Genomic DNA, 13,364 nt, shown 5'->3' with positions numbered 1-13,364 from the left:
TACATTTACAGCCAACAGATTCTCAGTTACATTGCTGTGTTGTCTACATTTGAACATGTTGCGCAACCATATGAACAGCTTTTGGAATGAAGCCACAAACAATAGTGTTGAAGCTACAGCCTTAAGGAAGTAAGAAATCTGGAAAAATCTTACGGTTAAGAGCAGCACCTACCTGGGTGAAAAAATCTCCAGTAGATTTAACCCATAAAATCATTGAACACTAAAAGCACTAGCAACTTAAATGACTAGAATCTCTGATCTCTTTAAGACCAAATCACAAATAAATTTAGTTACGAAATGCCCTGCAGGTGAAAATCTCAATCTCTGAGTCGTATCTTGCATCAACAAAGCAGATTTCTCCACCACCAGCATCAACGGCGATGCCTCTGCTTCCACTAAGTCTAGACTTTCTTGTTTCTAATCTGTTTGCCTCAAATACCCTTAAAGTATACTTTGATATCTTTGGATCAATGCCAAAATGTAATCAGTGCATCTGGTGGTAGCAAGGCTCGGTCAATGCAAATTCTAAATGTAACCACTTAAGAATTTCCTACTGATGGATTGATAGGCTCATGACAAAAATCATAGCTGGGACTTGAGTTCCTGAACATAAACATGTAACTAATCTCTCTGTATGACAAACAGGAAGGAAGCTATTAAAGTTAAAAATATAAACTACATATACTGTATGACCAAAACTATTACTTTATTATATTTGTATAACTTTTTTTCGGCTTCTCCCATTAGGAGCCGCCACAGCGGATCATCCGTTTTCATGATCCGCATGTTTGATTTGGCACGTTTTTACGCGGATGCCCTTCCTAACGCAACCCTCCCCATTTATCTGGGCTTGGGACCAGCACTAAGAGTGCACTGGCTTGTGCAACCCTAATGACTGGGGTTGGTTCCCTTATATTTGTATAACTTATAAAATTGTTTAAACTGATATTCTAGTTAAGCGTAACTAAAATGAAATGCCTTCTTCTTATCAATTCTCAGGTAATTATCAGTTAGGCAAATATTTTCAAAACATATACAGTAATATAAATGCCAAACACAATTCAAATACATTTATTAAACATTCTCAGGAGTCCCGAATGAATGTTCCACTCATGATTTGGGTAGGATAAAGATTTATTATAAACTCTATTAGAAACTTAATTTTCTTTCGAATAAGGATTGGAATAAAGGGTCTTTTCAGGGATCCAACACTACACTGAGCCGGATATAGCGGTTACTAAAGATGAATAAATTAATGAATTGCTCACAGCAGCCAGGAAAAAGGACATCAGTGTGAAATCACCTCACTGCCGCGTCACTGGAAAAGCTGACAACCAAAGCATACATAATTTCCTACACTTATGGAACTATAGACATCCATGTACAGTAAACATATGTACCATAAACACGTAACAGGCTATGACTCAGAGAACACCAATATGTCATGGAAAATTAGTTTCACGTCATAACACAGGCTCTGTTCTCACTAATCCAAAACAGTTTGTTTTGTGTATAAAGTAAAAAAAAAAAATCAATCACCACATAAATCTAAAATGATTGACTCTTGACAAGTGTTTTGAACTCTGATATTACATGACACCCTGGAAGACCCACGCTTTCCCATCCTCCTATTTCTCATTAATAGTATTGTGTGTGTTGTTCTTGTCTCTAAATTTCTCCCATATGCAAGGAAAATTAAAATGATAAAGAAATATATTAAAAATGTATTGTTTTTAGTTATTAGGTATTCATTTCATTTGTGAGATGCAGAACAAATGATATGATGCTAGAACAGTGCTTAATACCTTCAGTCAAGCATGGTGGAGGCAGCGTTATGGTCTGGGGGTGCTTTGAAGGTGATGAAATAGGACACTTGTACAAATTGGAAGAGAACTTGAGGAAGGAAAGCTATCACAAGATTTTGCAACGCCATGCCATACCCTGGGGCATCATCCCACAACAGGATAATGACCCGAAACACACCTTCAAAATGTGTCAGCAATATTTGAAGAATAAGCAGTCAGATGTAATTCTGACTGTAATGAAGTGGTCAGCACAGTCCCTGGATCTGAACTCTATTGAGCTGTTATAGGAGCAGCTTGACCGTATGGTATGAAGGAAGACTCCATCAAGCCAATCCATCTTGTGGGAGATGCTCCAGGAAGCATGAGGTGAAATCTCATCAGATTATCTTGAAAAATGTACAGCTAGACGGTGTAAGGTCTGCCCGGCTGTAATCAATTTTTTTTCTTTCTTTTTTTTTTTTTTTTTTTGATGAAGGCAAAGTTTGAAGATAACATTCATAATTTCCATCAAAATCATTATTTCTAACTTTGACAATGCCAGAATGTCCTGTCCTTTTTCTATATTTCCTATTTGTGTTCATTTCTTGTGTGAACAATTACATTTCTGATTAATCCCAAACTTTTGAGTGGTAGTATATACTGTATATATATATATATATATATATATATATATATATATATATATATATATATATATATATATATATATATATATATATATAACATGCTATTAAGCATATTAACTAAATCTGATAATGAACTTGTAAAAGGCACAAAGTAAGAGAGTTCATCTGCAATAGTCAAATATTTATAAATAATTGCATGTGTAAAAGTTCTGTATCAGATCCTGTTCATCCTGATTTAATTTCTAGAGCAAGGAGAAAGGTTGATGAACAGGTGAAGACAGATAAAATGTTCTGTAGACAGCTCAACTAAAACCAAAAGCACACTTTCGAACATACTATTTGATTGCTAATAGTCTCAAGTCAAATAAGACATAGACAGCACCATATACACACACACTGAAGAGAAAAAAGAATAGTAGCACTCCACTTTTTTACTGAACATTTTCATAAATGCAAAACAATGAGCTTGTTCGCAGTGTTTTGCCAGGAAGAGCTTCAGTGGTATGTCCATCTGTTAAAGATCATCTCTGAGTCTCTCATACTGAGATCTGGCAATAATCATTTTAAAAACATGTAGAGGATAAACATACACAGATTATTCACAGTGTAATTAAAACCTGCTAGTAAAATATGATATAAAGTATAAAGGTTTCTATATTGTACACAAAGTTATAAATCAAAAGTAACAAACACAAACATTAAATTTGTGTAGAAAAGCTGAAATTAACATTAAGAAGGTTCAGAAGGTTCAAAACATTAAGAAGGTTTAGAATTTTGCATTTTTTTGTTAGAGCTATAAATATTTGCTAATGACAACTACCTCTAACATGTTTTATATATTCTCTATCAGGTCTGTCAGGTTTTTTACAGCTTTGCAATATTCTTAAAATACTCTACTCTACTCTACGCCTATTTTTCTGTACTACTTTTTCAAAATATTAATCTGCTTTCTTTAAATCAGCGAACCGATGACCAAATTATGACCCAGAGGCTCATGGTAAAACAGAAGGAAAAACATTTGTAATTTGTTTAATACATTGCAAATGGAGTTGCACACCATCTTTGAGACTTTGAGAGTAAAGTGTACATTGTCAGCTTCAGTTAAAAGCTCTTTTTTTTAATGAAATCCCAGTCTTTTTAATTATACCATTGAATACATACTATTGTTTTAAAAGTCACAAGTGACCAGAACAGGAAAATTAGGTTAGTAAGCTTTGTTGAGCAGAATCACAATATGACATGTGCCTTACTCAGCTTCCCTAAATTATGCCAGTATTAACTATGGAAAATATGTAGTCCATCAGTATAGTTTATTACTATGACTGTCTTTGGTATTTTTTCTTTTTTTTTCTTTCTTTTTTTTTTTTTTTCTTTTTTATAGGTATTTTTACATTTCATTTCTAATTAAAATGTGCTGTCAGGTCATAGATTTTGAAAGCATAGCCTCACAATAAATTAGGTTAAGAGGATATCACTCGACATACTTTCGATCTGGCTCTTAGTTACAAGCCGAAAACATAGTGATCAACAGGAACAAAAAATCTGTTTCTGTTTCTCTTTACTATAGGTTCGTTCCTCATATATGAGATAATCACAGAAAAGCTGATATCATTAACCAACAAGATAAACTCTTCCAGTATTTAATCTAGCAGCTTCTTTTGGATGTTCTTTAAAGTACTTTTATTTACCTGTGTTCAAGATAATGCAATTAGCGAAATTTAAAAAAAGATTTCATAGAAAAAGCAAGATATTTTTTCATTCATTTCTGACAGGGCAAGTATTTCACAAATATTTCTGGCTTCCACTTTCCACTTTTTGCAATATTTCTAAAACTAGAAATGCTTCTTTACATAACTTGCTAATGGCTGCACTATATTTGGAGTAGCTCCCCCAAAGAGTATTTAGCTTAATCTGCCAACCCTGTCATTAACTTTCTGTCCACCGCTGCACCCCTGAGCATGGGGCAGAAGAAATCCTGCCCCACTAGACCCCTCTTACTACTTGTTGCCGGTGCCATTTTCTAACATTTAAGTGGACTGCTACATGTAACTCAATAGCACCTATATAAAGCAGTGAGAGCTGCCAAATTAATAGAACATTGGATTATATCTCCAATATATGGAGTTGTGAATAAGGACTACATTGAATGGCTGAAATACCCTCAATTTAGCTACAGTATGGATGAGCCAACGCTGATTTAAATGCTGCCATCACTCACCATGCTGAATAATTCCATGGGCCAGGAGTCTCTGGCCAAGTTGCTCTGCCTCGTCTCTGGTAGCTATTTCCCCCTCCTGTAAGAGCCAGTCAATAAACTCGGAGGCCACCAGTGTCCGCTCATGAGAAACACCCTCCTCCTCACGGGTCTTAAGCAGGTTGTTCTCTGTATTCATCAGTCTGAAGACAAAACAATAAATCGCTTGGTTATAAAGCTCTGACAATTGTACACTATTTTGAGATAATGTATAATGCAATAAAAGAAATCATGATGGTAATATTGTAATTGTAGTTTATTAAGTGTGATTAACAAGCCTGTTATGCTGAAAAACCTATAATTTGTCGGACTATAGGAAAATCTATGGGTAGTGTTTAAAAACTACTTCATGACTGCTTAGTGCAAGGCTAAAAATAAAGACAGTACACTAATCTTTGCGATAAGCTCGTCTCAGGGGGCACAACTGTAGTCCTCTGTTTGTAATTACAGCTAAGAAAAAAAAGAAGGATTGTTTGTAGCTTCTGAAAAGAGGAAGTGAGGTAATTTTCTAGGAAAAACTGTTCAGAAAACAAAACAGTCTTTGCTAATACTCTTGTGCCTGTAAGGAAATTGGTAACCTCTTAAATCCATGGCTTATTATTTTTTATGTTTTACTAGCTACTATAAATTATCCAGTAACTATGACTGTACTGAAAGGTACAGTATGTAAACCTGCTGACAGATTAAACATGTTTTAAATAAGTGCATATGTACTTATGATGAATTTCCTAAATGTCCTTATAAGTGATTTAGTGCTGTTTCAATAAAATACTAGTAAAAATTAGAAATTAATGTTTTCATGCACCAAAAAAATCCGCCAAAAATAAAATTCATGCACAGTGGGATTACAAATGACAGCGACATCAAAATAAGCATGGCATATGATTAACTATGCTGGAACCGCAGTCTGAATTGCTAAAAAATTGTCATCATTCGATTTCTGAAAGCTGGAATAGTGTAGATTTTATGTGATTTTATTCACTTGATGATTATAATTTTGGAGAACAAAACTTTCTGGTGATGCTATTCTTATAACAATTGTGTCATTATTATGCATCTGCAGCTAAATTGATGTAAGATACTCACATACAGTGCAAGATTCAGTTACACAACATCCTGCACATTCTAATGCAGTTACAAAGAAGCCGTATATTGTAAATGAAAAGAATTCAATATCAGCATTTTCTGTATCATGACTGATCAGGATTCTCACTCTTGTAATTACATATCTTGGCTGCCAAAATTAATAGCGGTCAGATTTAATGGCTATATAAACATAGTAAAACAAATAAATCTATCCCCATATAAGCCAACTCGAAAGGCTACTAATATTGACCTGCATGTCACAGTGTTACACTTACAGCTGTAACTGAGCGATCATAGTGTAATGGCTGACCGTGAGCCACAGAGACACTACACTACCCTACTTTACACACCAGCAATATACAAGTCATTTACCAGAGCACCTGAAGCATTCAGCTTTAAACATTCAGAGCATAATGATAACTTTTAGCACATTAAGTACCTGTTATTCTATTAACATCCCTATTAATGGGATTATAAGATCAAATGAACCTTGCAACTAATCCCCACCATTTACAGTAATCTTCATTAAGTTCACATTCATAACAACATTTTACATTATCTTGAAATACTTAATACTTTATTATTTTTTTTAGATTGGCCAAGGTTTAAAAACTTTTTTCCTGCTCTTTGATAGATATACGATTCCTTGCCTTTCTATACATTGTGCAATCATGGGGCACCTCAATGTCCTATTTATAGTCTCCCTACAATCTCCTTAAAATTATTATTGCATCTAGTGGTTATGCGAAATTTGTCTAGATAATCATACTCCGTGACTGCAAATGCCATGCTTTAAAATTGACTCTAATACAATTCCTTAAACAACAAGTGCAGTTTTGTTGTCAAATAGTACTGCAAAGGCTAAAAAGGAAATTTAAATTATGAAGTGGATCTTGTTTGTACATCAGATATATGTGTGCACTACAGTGAATCACAAAAAATGTTCAGTGTAAACTGCTAGATGACTGTATGCATGCCATCCATACTTTCAACTGCTTATTATGGGTCTAAATATTCAGTAGTCTATAACTTAAGTATAGTATAATAGCCATTCAACTTGTTTAAAGCTACAGTGCTGAATAATATATAAATAATAAGATTTTCATCCAGTGCCATCAAACTCTCTATCGGAGTTATATTAATGTATTTAATTATTTAGTTATCTAGAAAAATGTTAAGTCATGAACTGCCACTGAATTAAGCTACAGACACAAATCCACCAGTGATACAACAAGAAATCATAAATCCAACTGAAAAATATTTTTTCTCATAAACTCCGGGTGGTGACCGGATCTGATATCAAATGCTTTGTAAAGCACAGGATGGATAAAATGACAGGCAAGCTTAAGAGGTAATCTTGTTTGCTATGGATCAGGTCACAAAACCTGAGTCGAAAGGGTAAGCATCCTGATCCTGATCCTGATATGCAGTACAGGAACAAGTATTGTATAATATAATGCTATGTAAGACAATCTTTATAAAATCTTGTCTTAATTCTGTAACATACTGGGTGGGAATATATGTTCTCCTTGTCGTATTATATAACACAAAAAGGGTCCGACATCTAGGCTGGTAATGTTATATTTATCAGTGTGAGTCAATATTTGTAAAAGATCCCCTTCTCAAACATGAACATTTGCTGTTCTATGACCTTTTCCTTAATGACAAATAATTACAATTTCAATCAAAAGTTGTCTAACTGTGAATGACTTTTAAATAATTGTTATATTAGCAATCAGACTTCAAAGATGTTTTACAGTTCTGACACTGCCAAAACCTAATCATAGGCTGGTTTTAGTCACAGCGGCAATAAAATAAGCTGCTGGTGAGTATTTCTAAATATGAATTCTAGAAGATGGGAATTTAACTAATGACCAAATATTTCCGTTTTTGCCCAAAACAGTGAAATCAGGCCAAGAATCATACAGTGTAAATCTGTACATGGCAGGCTCAAAAACCAAAGTCACTAATGTGATTATGCAAAAAAGCCTGAAATATTTTGAGCAGCAGATGTCTCCTGCTGGACTTCATTTGGATCCTGTTACACTTGAGCGGAGCCTAGCGCATGAGATTGGCTGGGGAACGGCAGGAGAGAGAGGCAACGTGCTGCTCCTTCTGGCTCTGCTTCTGTTTCAGCACAATCCTGACACATAGTCTGTACATTTCAACTCACATACTGCAACGAAATGTTTTGAAATTGTGTGAGTCTTAAACAAGTGGCTACCAAACAAAAGCTTAAAGCAGGAAATGTATCACGTTTAAAGGGAGCGTGAGGCACTGAACCACAGTACTCTGTATATATACTTACAAATCCTGAACCTTAGCAAACAATAAAAATGATCTTTTGATAAATCTGTTTGTTAAATATCTTTATTCTAAATATATTCTGCTACATTACTGTTTGAAGTATATATTGGAGTTAAACCAGCTTTTGCTTAAAATCAGAATCCAAAAGAAAATAACTCCAGCTATTTAACTATCAAGCAGGATGTTGCAATTGACATGTATCTGTGTGTTTTTGGAGAAAAAAAACATTAACAGGCAACAACTTGCAGCTAAAGCAGCCACTAATTAATGAATCATGTTGGCACAGATCCCATCTCTCAACCTGCTGGAAGCCTGTGTTTCTATGGATACTGTTAATTTATCGGAGAAGGCCGAAATTCACATAAACAATATGTACTTGTTAGACCTCGTATATTGAGAACAAAACAAGGCAAAGGCAATTGAAAACTTGATCTAAAATAAAGATTGTCGCAGTAAGTAGTTTCGAATGTATTGGGGAAAAAAAGATTTACTTCTCATATATCCTCTGGCCTCTCATGAAAACCTTAGCCTCGCTGTCCAAAGGAAATGTTCCGTCATCTTTCCTGAACCGGTAAAACAGCTTCACATCTTTGAACTCCTTGTGCTCATCACAAACTGCAACAGACATAAATAAACACTAGGTTAACATCTGGATAATGAATAAGGAATTCACTGAAAATGCAGATGTCTCTTATTCGAGCTCCATGAACGCAGGTGATCTGCATGTGAAATAAAACGATTTAGGTCATTTTATTTTTTCAATGGATTTTTTTTACTAATTTGATTATCTGATTTATTGCAGTAAACAAACAAAAACAGTTGTTAAAACATGTGCCTAAAGATTTTCTTTGGATTCTTCTGTGGCATGACTGAAGAAAAATGTCAGTGAATGTTTGAGTGCATCTTTAATAGACAGAAGGAATCCAACCCAGTTTCAAGGAGCTCAAAAGGAACCTACCATGATGGATGATGCTCTGGTCCAGGAGCTTCTGCATAATCTTGATAGCCATGTCTCTGTCTGAGGCTTCTTTGTGTTCAATCAACCAATCGATAATCTCCTTAGCAACAAAGCAGTTGGGGTAGGTACGGAGATGGTGTCTTCGGTCTTTGATGACTTTTCCCTCATGGAGCCTCAATCTGCAAAATGTCACAAACCGATTTACTAAATAGGATGATGGCCTGATATTAATGTTTAAATATGAATTAAGCATGAGTAACTACTGAGTAAATGTTCAGTAATAAACATAGCTTATATTAAGAGAATGAAGAACTAGAACGACATTAATTCAACAGAAATTATTCTCTAGAAATATATATTTTTTTTAATTTTCAGCCCTGAATCTGTAAACCTTTGCATAATCTATGGTTTAGCCTGCTCTTAAAGAACTGATTCTAGTAATCAGCATATTTCCTCACCCTTACTTTATGTGCAAGATCTGGGAAAGCCCTGAGATTCCAACATACTGAAGGTTTTACGACTACAATGGACTGCATCTCTTAAATAAAAAAGTAACAAGACTAAATTGTGTTGTTGCCTTAATGACTCATACAGTGTAAAATGTTTCTTCATAAAAATATCAAATATTTGGCTGATGCCCTTATCCACATCAATCTACAATTATCTCATTTATACACCATGCCAGTGCAGGGATTTAAACTCACAAACTTGAAATCAGAAGTCCAACATCTTAACCGCTATACTTCCATTTGCCAAATATGTGGCACTAATGATGCATAAAGGCTCATTTAACTTCTGCAGTATGATTTATCCAATTTTGAAAGTTCAGTCAGGAAAACTTAAATCTGAAATATATAAAATATATGAAACAGTGACTTACTTTCTTAAAATAAAGAGAGCATTTAAAACAAATGATATTCAATAACAAAAGATGGTTTCATAATAGATCTTACTACATTAATACCTCAGATGCCAACAGCGTTTGCAAACAGTCTTCACAACAGTCTACCACTCGAATGCAATAATGTCTACAATTTGATATTGTATTGTATTGCATAGTACAAAATACTGTGAGTCTCAATGTCACTGCTTTGCTTAACTGGACTTAATAATATCGCTGGATCAGTGTTGATCAGTTAAAATTTGATGTAGTTGGGTTGTTTTCTGGTTTTGTCTTCTATACCATAACATCTACTGTAAACACAATTCTCCTTTAAGTTTACAATAAACAATGCAGAAGCAAAATTAGAAACTAAGAGTTTAGAAGAGACACAGCAGATTGTTGGACCTTCTGGGTCTGTTGATGGCACATAGTTGGCTGCTTTTGTGACTAAAATAAACAGAGCTCAGTGTGTATTGGAAATAAACTAATGCATAATAACGAAGAAATGTTCAAGACCTTTGTATAAAGTAAACTTTATACAGATAATGTCCTGATCTCTCCTCTTCACTGGCTTAGTCCTGTGTTTGGAATATTTTTCTGAAACCTTCCTGATCGTATATGTCTGTTCCTTTACCTTTACCCCAGTCAGATGTAATTCATTGCACTTAAAAAAGAAAGTAGAAAATCTACAGATTTCTCAAGTCCTTGCCCAGTTTACATAATGTGTTCCTTTGCAAATATTTGACACTGATAGTAACGCTTACAATACATTCTTACACATTGTGCTACAATTTCATGCCTGAGAGAATTAGTCCCTTGCCCTCCCACACAATGCACATCTTGTTAAACTGAACAATGAAATCTTATGTAATCTTAAAAAATATTATTGTCTTATGTAGGTTTATAGCTATAGTATAATAAAAACAATATTTGTTACTAACATTACATATATCGTAAATAAGTTTAAATTTAGTAATAATAATAATATATATATATATATATATATATATATATATATATATATATATATATATATATATATATATACACACACACATCAATAAGATAAATATGACAATAAAATGATGTGTAAATAAAAACAACAATAAAATAGTAGTTAATGCTAATAAATGTTAAATAATATAGAAATTAGACATGTTCTGTTTTAGGTAATTTGACAAAGAAATGAAAGAAAGATCTGTATTTTTCTGGGCTGTTTCAACATCCCTGAGCGCTCATGTGGAACCATACACACAATTCATACACACTTTTCCACTTAAAGAAAATGAGAAACTGTTTAGCTTTGTTTGAACTGTTTAACTGTTTGAACAAGCAAAACAAAAAATCTAAAGAAAAATAAGGTTGTCATCCCTGGGTAAAAAAATGCATATTTCATGCATATTCAATCATTATTCTTCCATTAACATACTACTAAACAGTACATGAGCAGTTAAATGTATCATTAACCACAGTTATGGCCATAACAAAAGTTTCATGTGTCTTAATCAGTTGGAAATTGGCCAGGAATGTGGCCACACACACACACACACACACACACACACACACACACACACACACACACACACACACAGTGAGGAGGCTGATAAAGGAGAGGCTTCGGTTTTAGAATAACAGCTGATACTTGTGGTTGTTGAGTTTCAAAATCAACTGTTAAACGGCACTTTCATAACAACAAGCTGTTTGCAAGTGCTATATGGAAAAAGCCCTTCCTGAAAAAACCCTCACACAATGCAGGACCTAAACATTAAACTAGCAGTATATGTTGTGGTCAGATAAAACTAAATAAAGACCATTAAGGCCAACTATTATTAAGGAAATGGAACAGCAAATATGAAGAAAATACTGTAAATACCCAATCATGTCATCATGACTTATGCTAAGCACAAGAATATTTCAGCCCAAAATCTGGTTGTCTCTTCCGGAAGTTCAGACTTGACTATTTAAAGTTAGAGTGTTTAACAAGGTAATAAGTAAAAATATTTAAGTCAAATACTTATATATCAACACAGAAATTGTTAAACAACCCAAATGATTATTTCAGCCTCTGGGTTTGACCCCTACTTAAAACATATATATATATATATATATATATATATATATATATATATATATATATATATATATATATATATAGAGAGAGAGAGAGAGAGAGAGAGAGAGAGAGAGAGAGAGAGAGAGAGAGTTTAAAATGCATGGAATAGACTACAGGTCTCTCTACAAGTCTTGTTACAACATTATGGGATTCAGTGCTCATTCTCTACAGCTCAGGTATTGCAAAATATTCACTGGAAGATTTCTGATCATTTTCAAACCAGAGTTCTTTAGAAAACTTGCACAATTTAATCAATCGTTTGATGAAAAAACTCACTGGACCTGTGAGTTACCAACAATAACTTCTGCACTATTGTGCTGTTTAGTTGCATTTAAATAATTGAGGAAAATACGTTGAAGTATCACAGAAAACTTCAGGAAAAAAAAGCTCTAAAATAAGCTCTAAAAAGCCTTGAAAGGACTAAATATTGCATTCATATTAAAAGGAGAACTTCCAATAAGGAAATTTGTTTACAAGCGTAAAAACTGAATGAATTAAATTGTATTCTATATGTGATATAATCAGGATAAATTAATGTTACAGCTTTTGCTTCAAATGCAGCCTAAAGTTACATACAGAAATCAGGAATGTAACCTTTGGGCTGTAGTTGATTTGAACAGTTGGGATTTGGTTATCTGAAGATAATATTAAAACAGGTATGTAGTTAGTACATACAAATGCTATATGAGGGTGGGACAAAGCGATTATTATATACATTTATATTATTATTTTGCATTGATTAATGCAAACAGGTGTCATAAAAGGTTGTTTTTTTCGCCACACTTGCATACTGAATAGTTTTTTTAAATAATATCCATATTTGTTCGATGCAAGTGCTTTAGTGTTTAAAGAGTCTCTGGATTTCTGGGAAAAAAAAAACTATTCAATTCTAATTTATGTCATGTAAAATGACTAGACTGATTTTATGATCAATAAACATCCCGTTTCTTATTTCGTATTCTCTTAAAATAAATAAGCATATTAAAGGTATTCAGCTTTCAGAGATGAGTGCAAAATAACAAGACACCTTAAGTAGTGCAGTATATAGTGAAACTGTTATCACCATTTCTCTGTGTGTATTTTTAGAGGGTTTCACTCTTTCTTTCTTTCTTTCTTTCTTTCTTTCTTTCTTTCTTTCTTTCTTTCTCTTTTTCTTTCTTTTACTCTTGCTGATTTTTGCTGTTTTGCTGTACACATAATTCCATTTTGCTTGTAAAGTTATATCATTTCTAGTTTGATTGGCTGCTTTAGGGCTAGCAACACTAGTGTGTGTGTGTGTGTGTGTGTGTGTGTGTAGTTTCAGCTTTCTCAGTTATTCCTATCGTTTAGAAG

At 33.8% G+C, this 13,364-nt stretch overlaps 1 protein-coding gene across 1 annotated transcript in view; it reads right to left on the bottom strand.

The window, feature by feature from the left end:
* The window catches only part of deptor (DEP domain containing MTOR-interacting protein), a 29,285-nt gene that overhangs the window by 13,859 nt on the left and 2,062 nt on the right, over window positions 1-13,364 (bottom strand). Inside the window, exons 3-5 of the mRNA XM_046846348.1 lie at window positions 9,037-9,215; window positions 8,570-8,693; window positions 4,650-4,828 (exon numbers count right to left, since the gene is read on the bottom strand). Of these exons, the coding sequence (XP_046702304.1) occupies window positions 4,650-4,828; window positions 8,570-8,693; window positions 9,037-9,215 (482 nt within the window). The remainder of the gene's footprint in view (window positions 1-4,649; window positions 4,829-8,569; window positions 8,694-9,036; window positions 9,216-13,364) is intronic.

Source organism: Silurus meridionalis, chromosome 4 (genome assembly GCF_014805685.1).
Source record: "Silurus meridionalis isolate SWU-2019-XX chromosome 4, ASM1480568v1, whole genome shotgun sequence".
In the NCBI taxonomy this organism is placed as follows: domain Eukaryota; kingdom Metazoa; phylum Chordata; class Actinopteri; order Siluriformes; family Siluridae; genus Silurus; species Silurus meridionalis.
The sequence above is the reverse complement of the archived record's forward strand: the minus strand, read 5'-3'. Positions and strand labels throughout refer to the sequence as shown.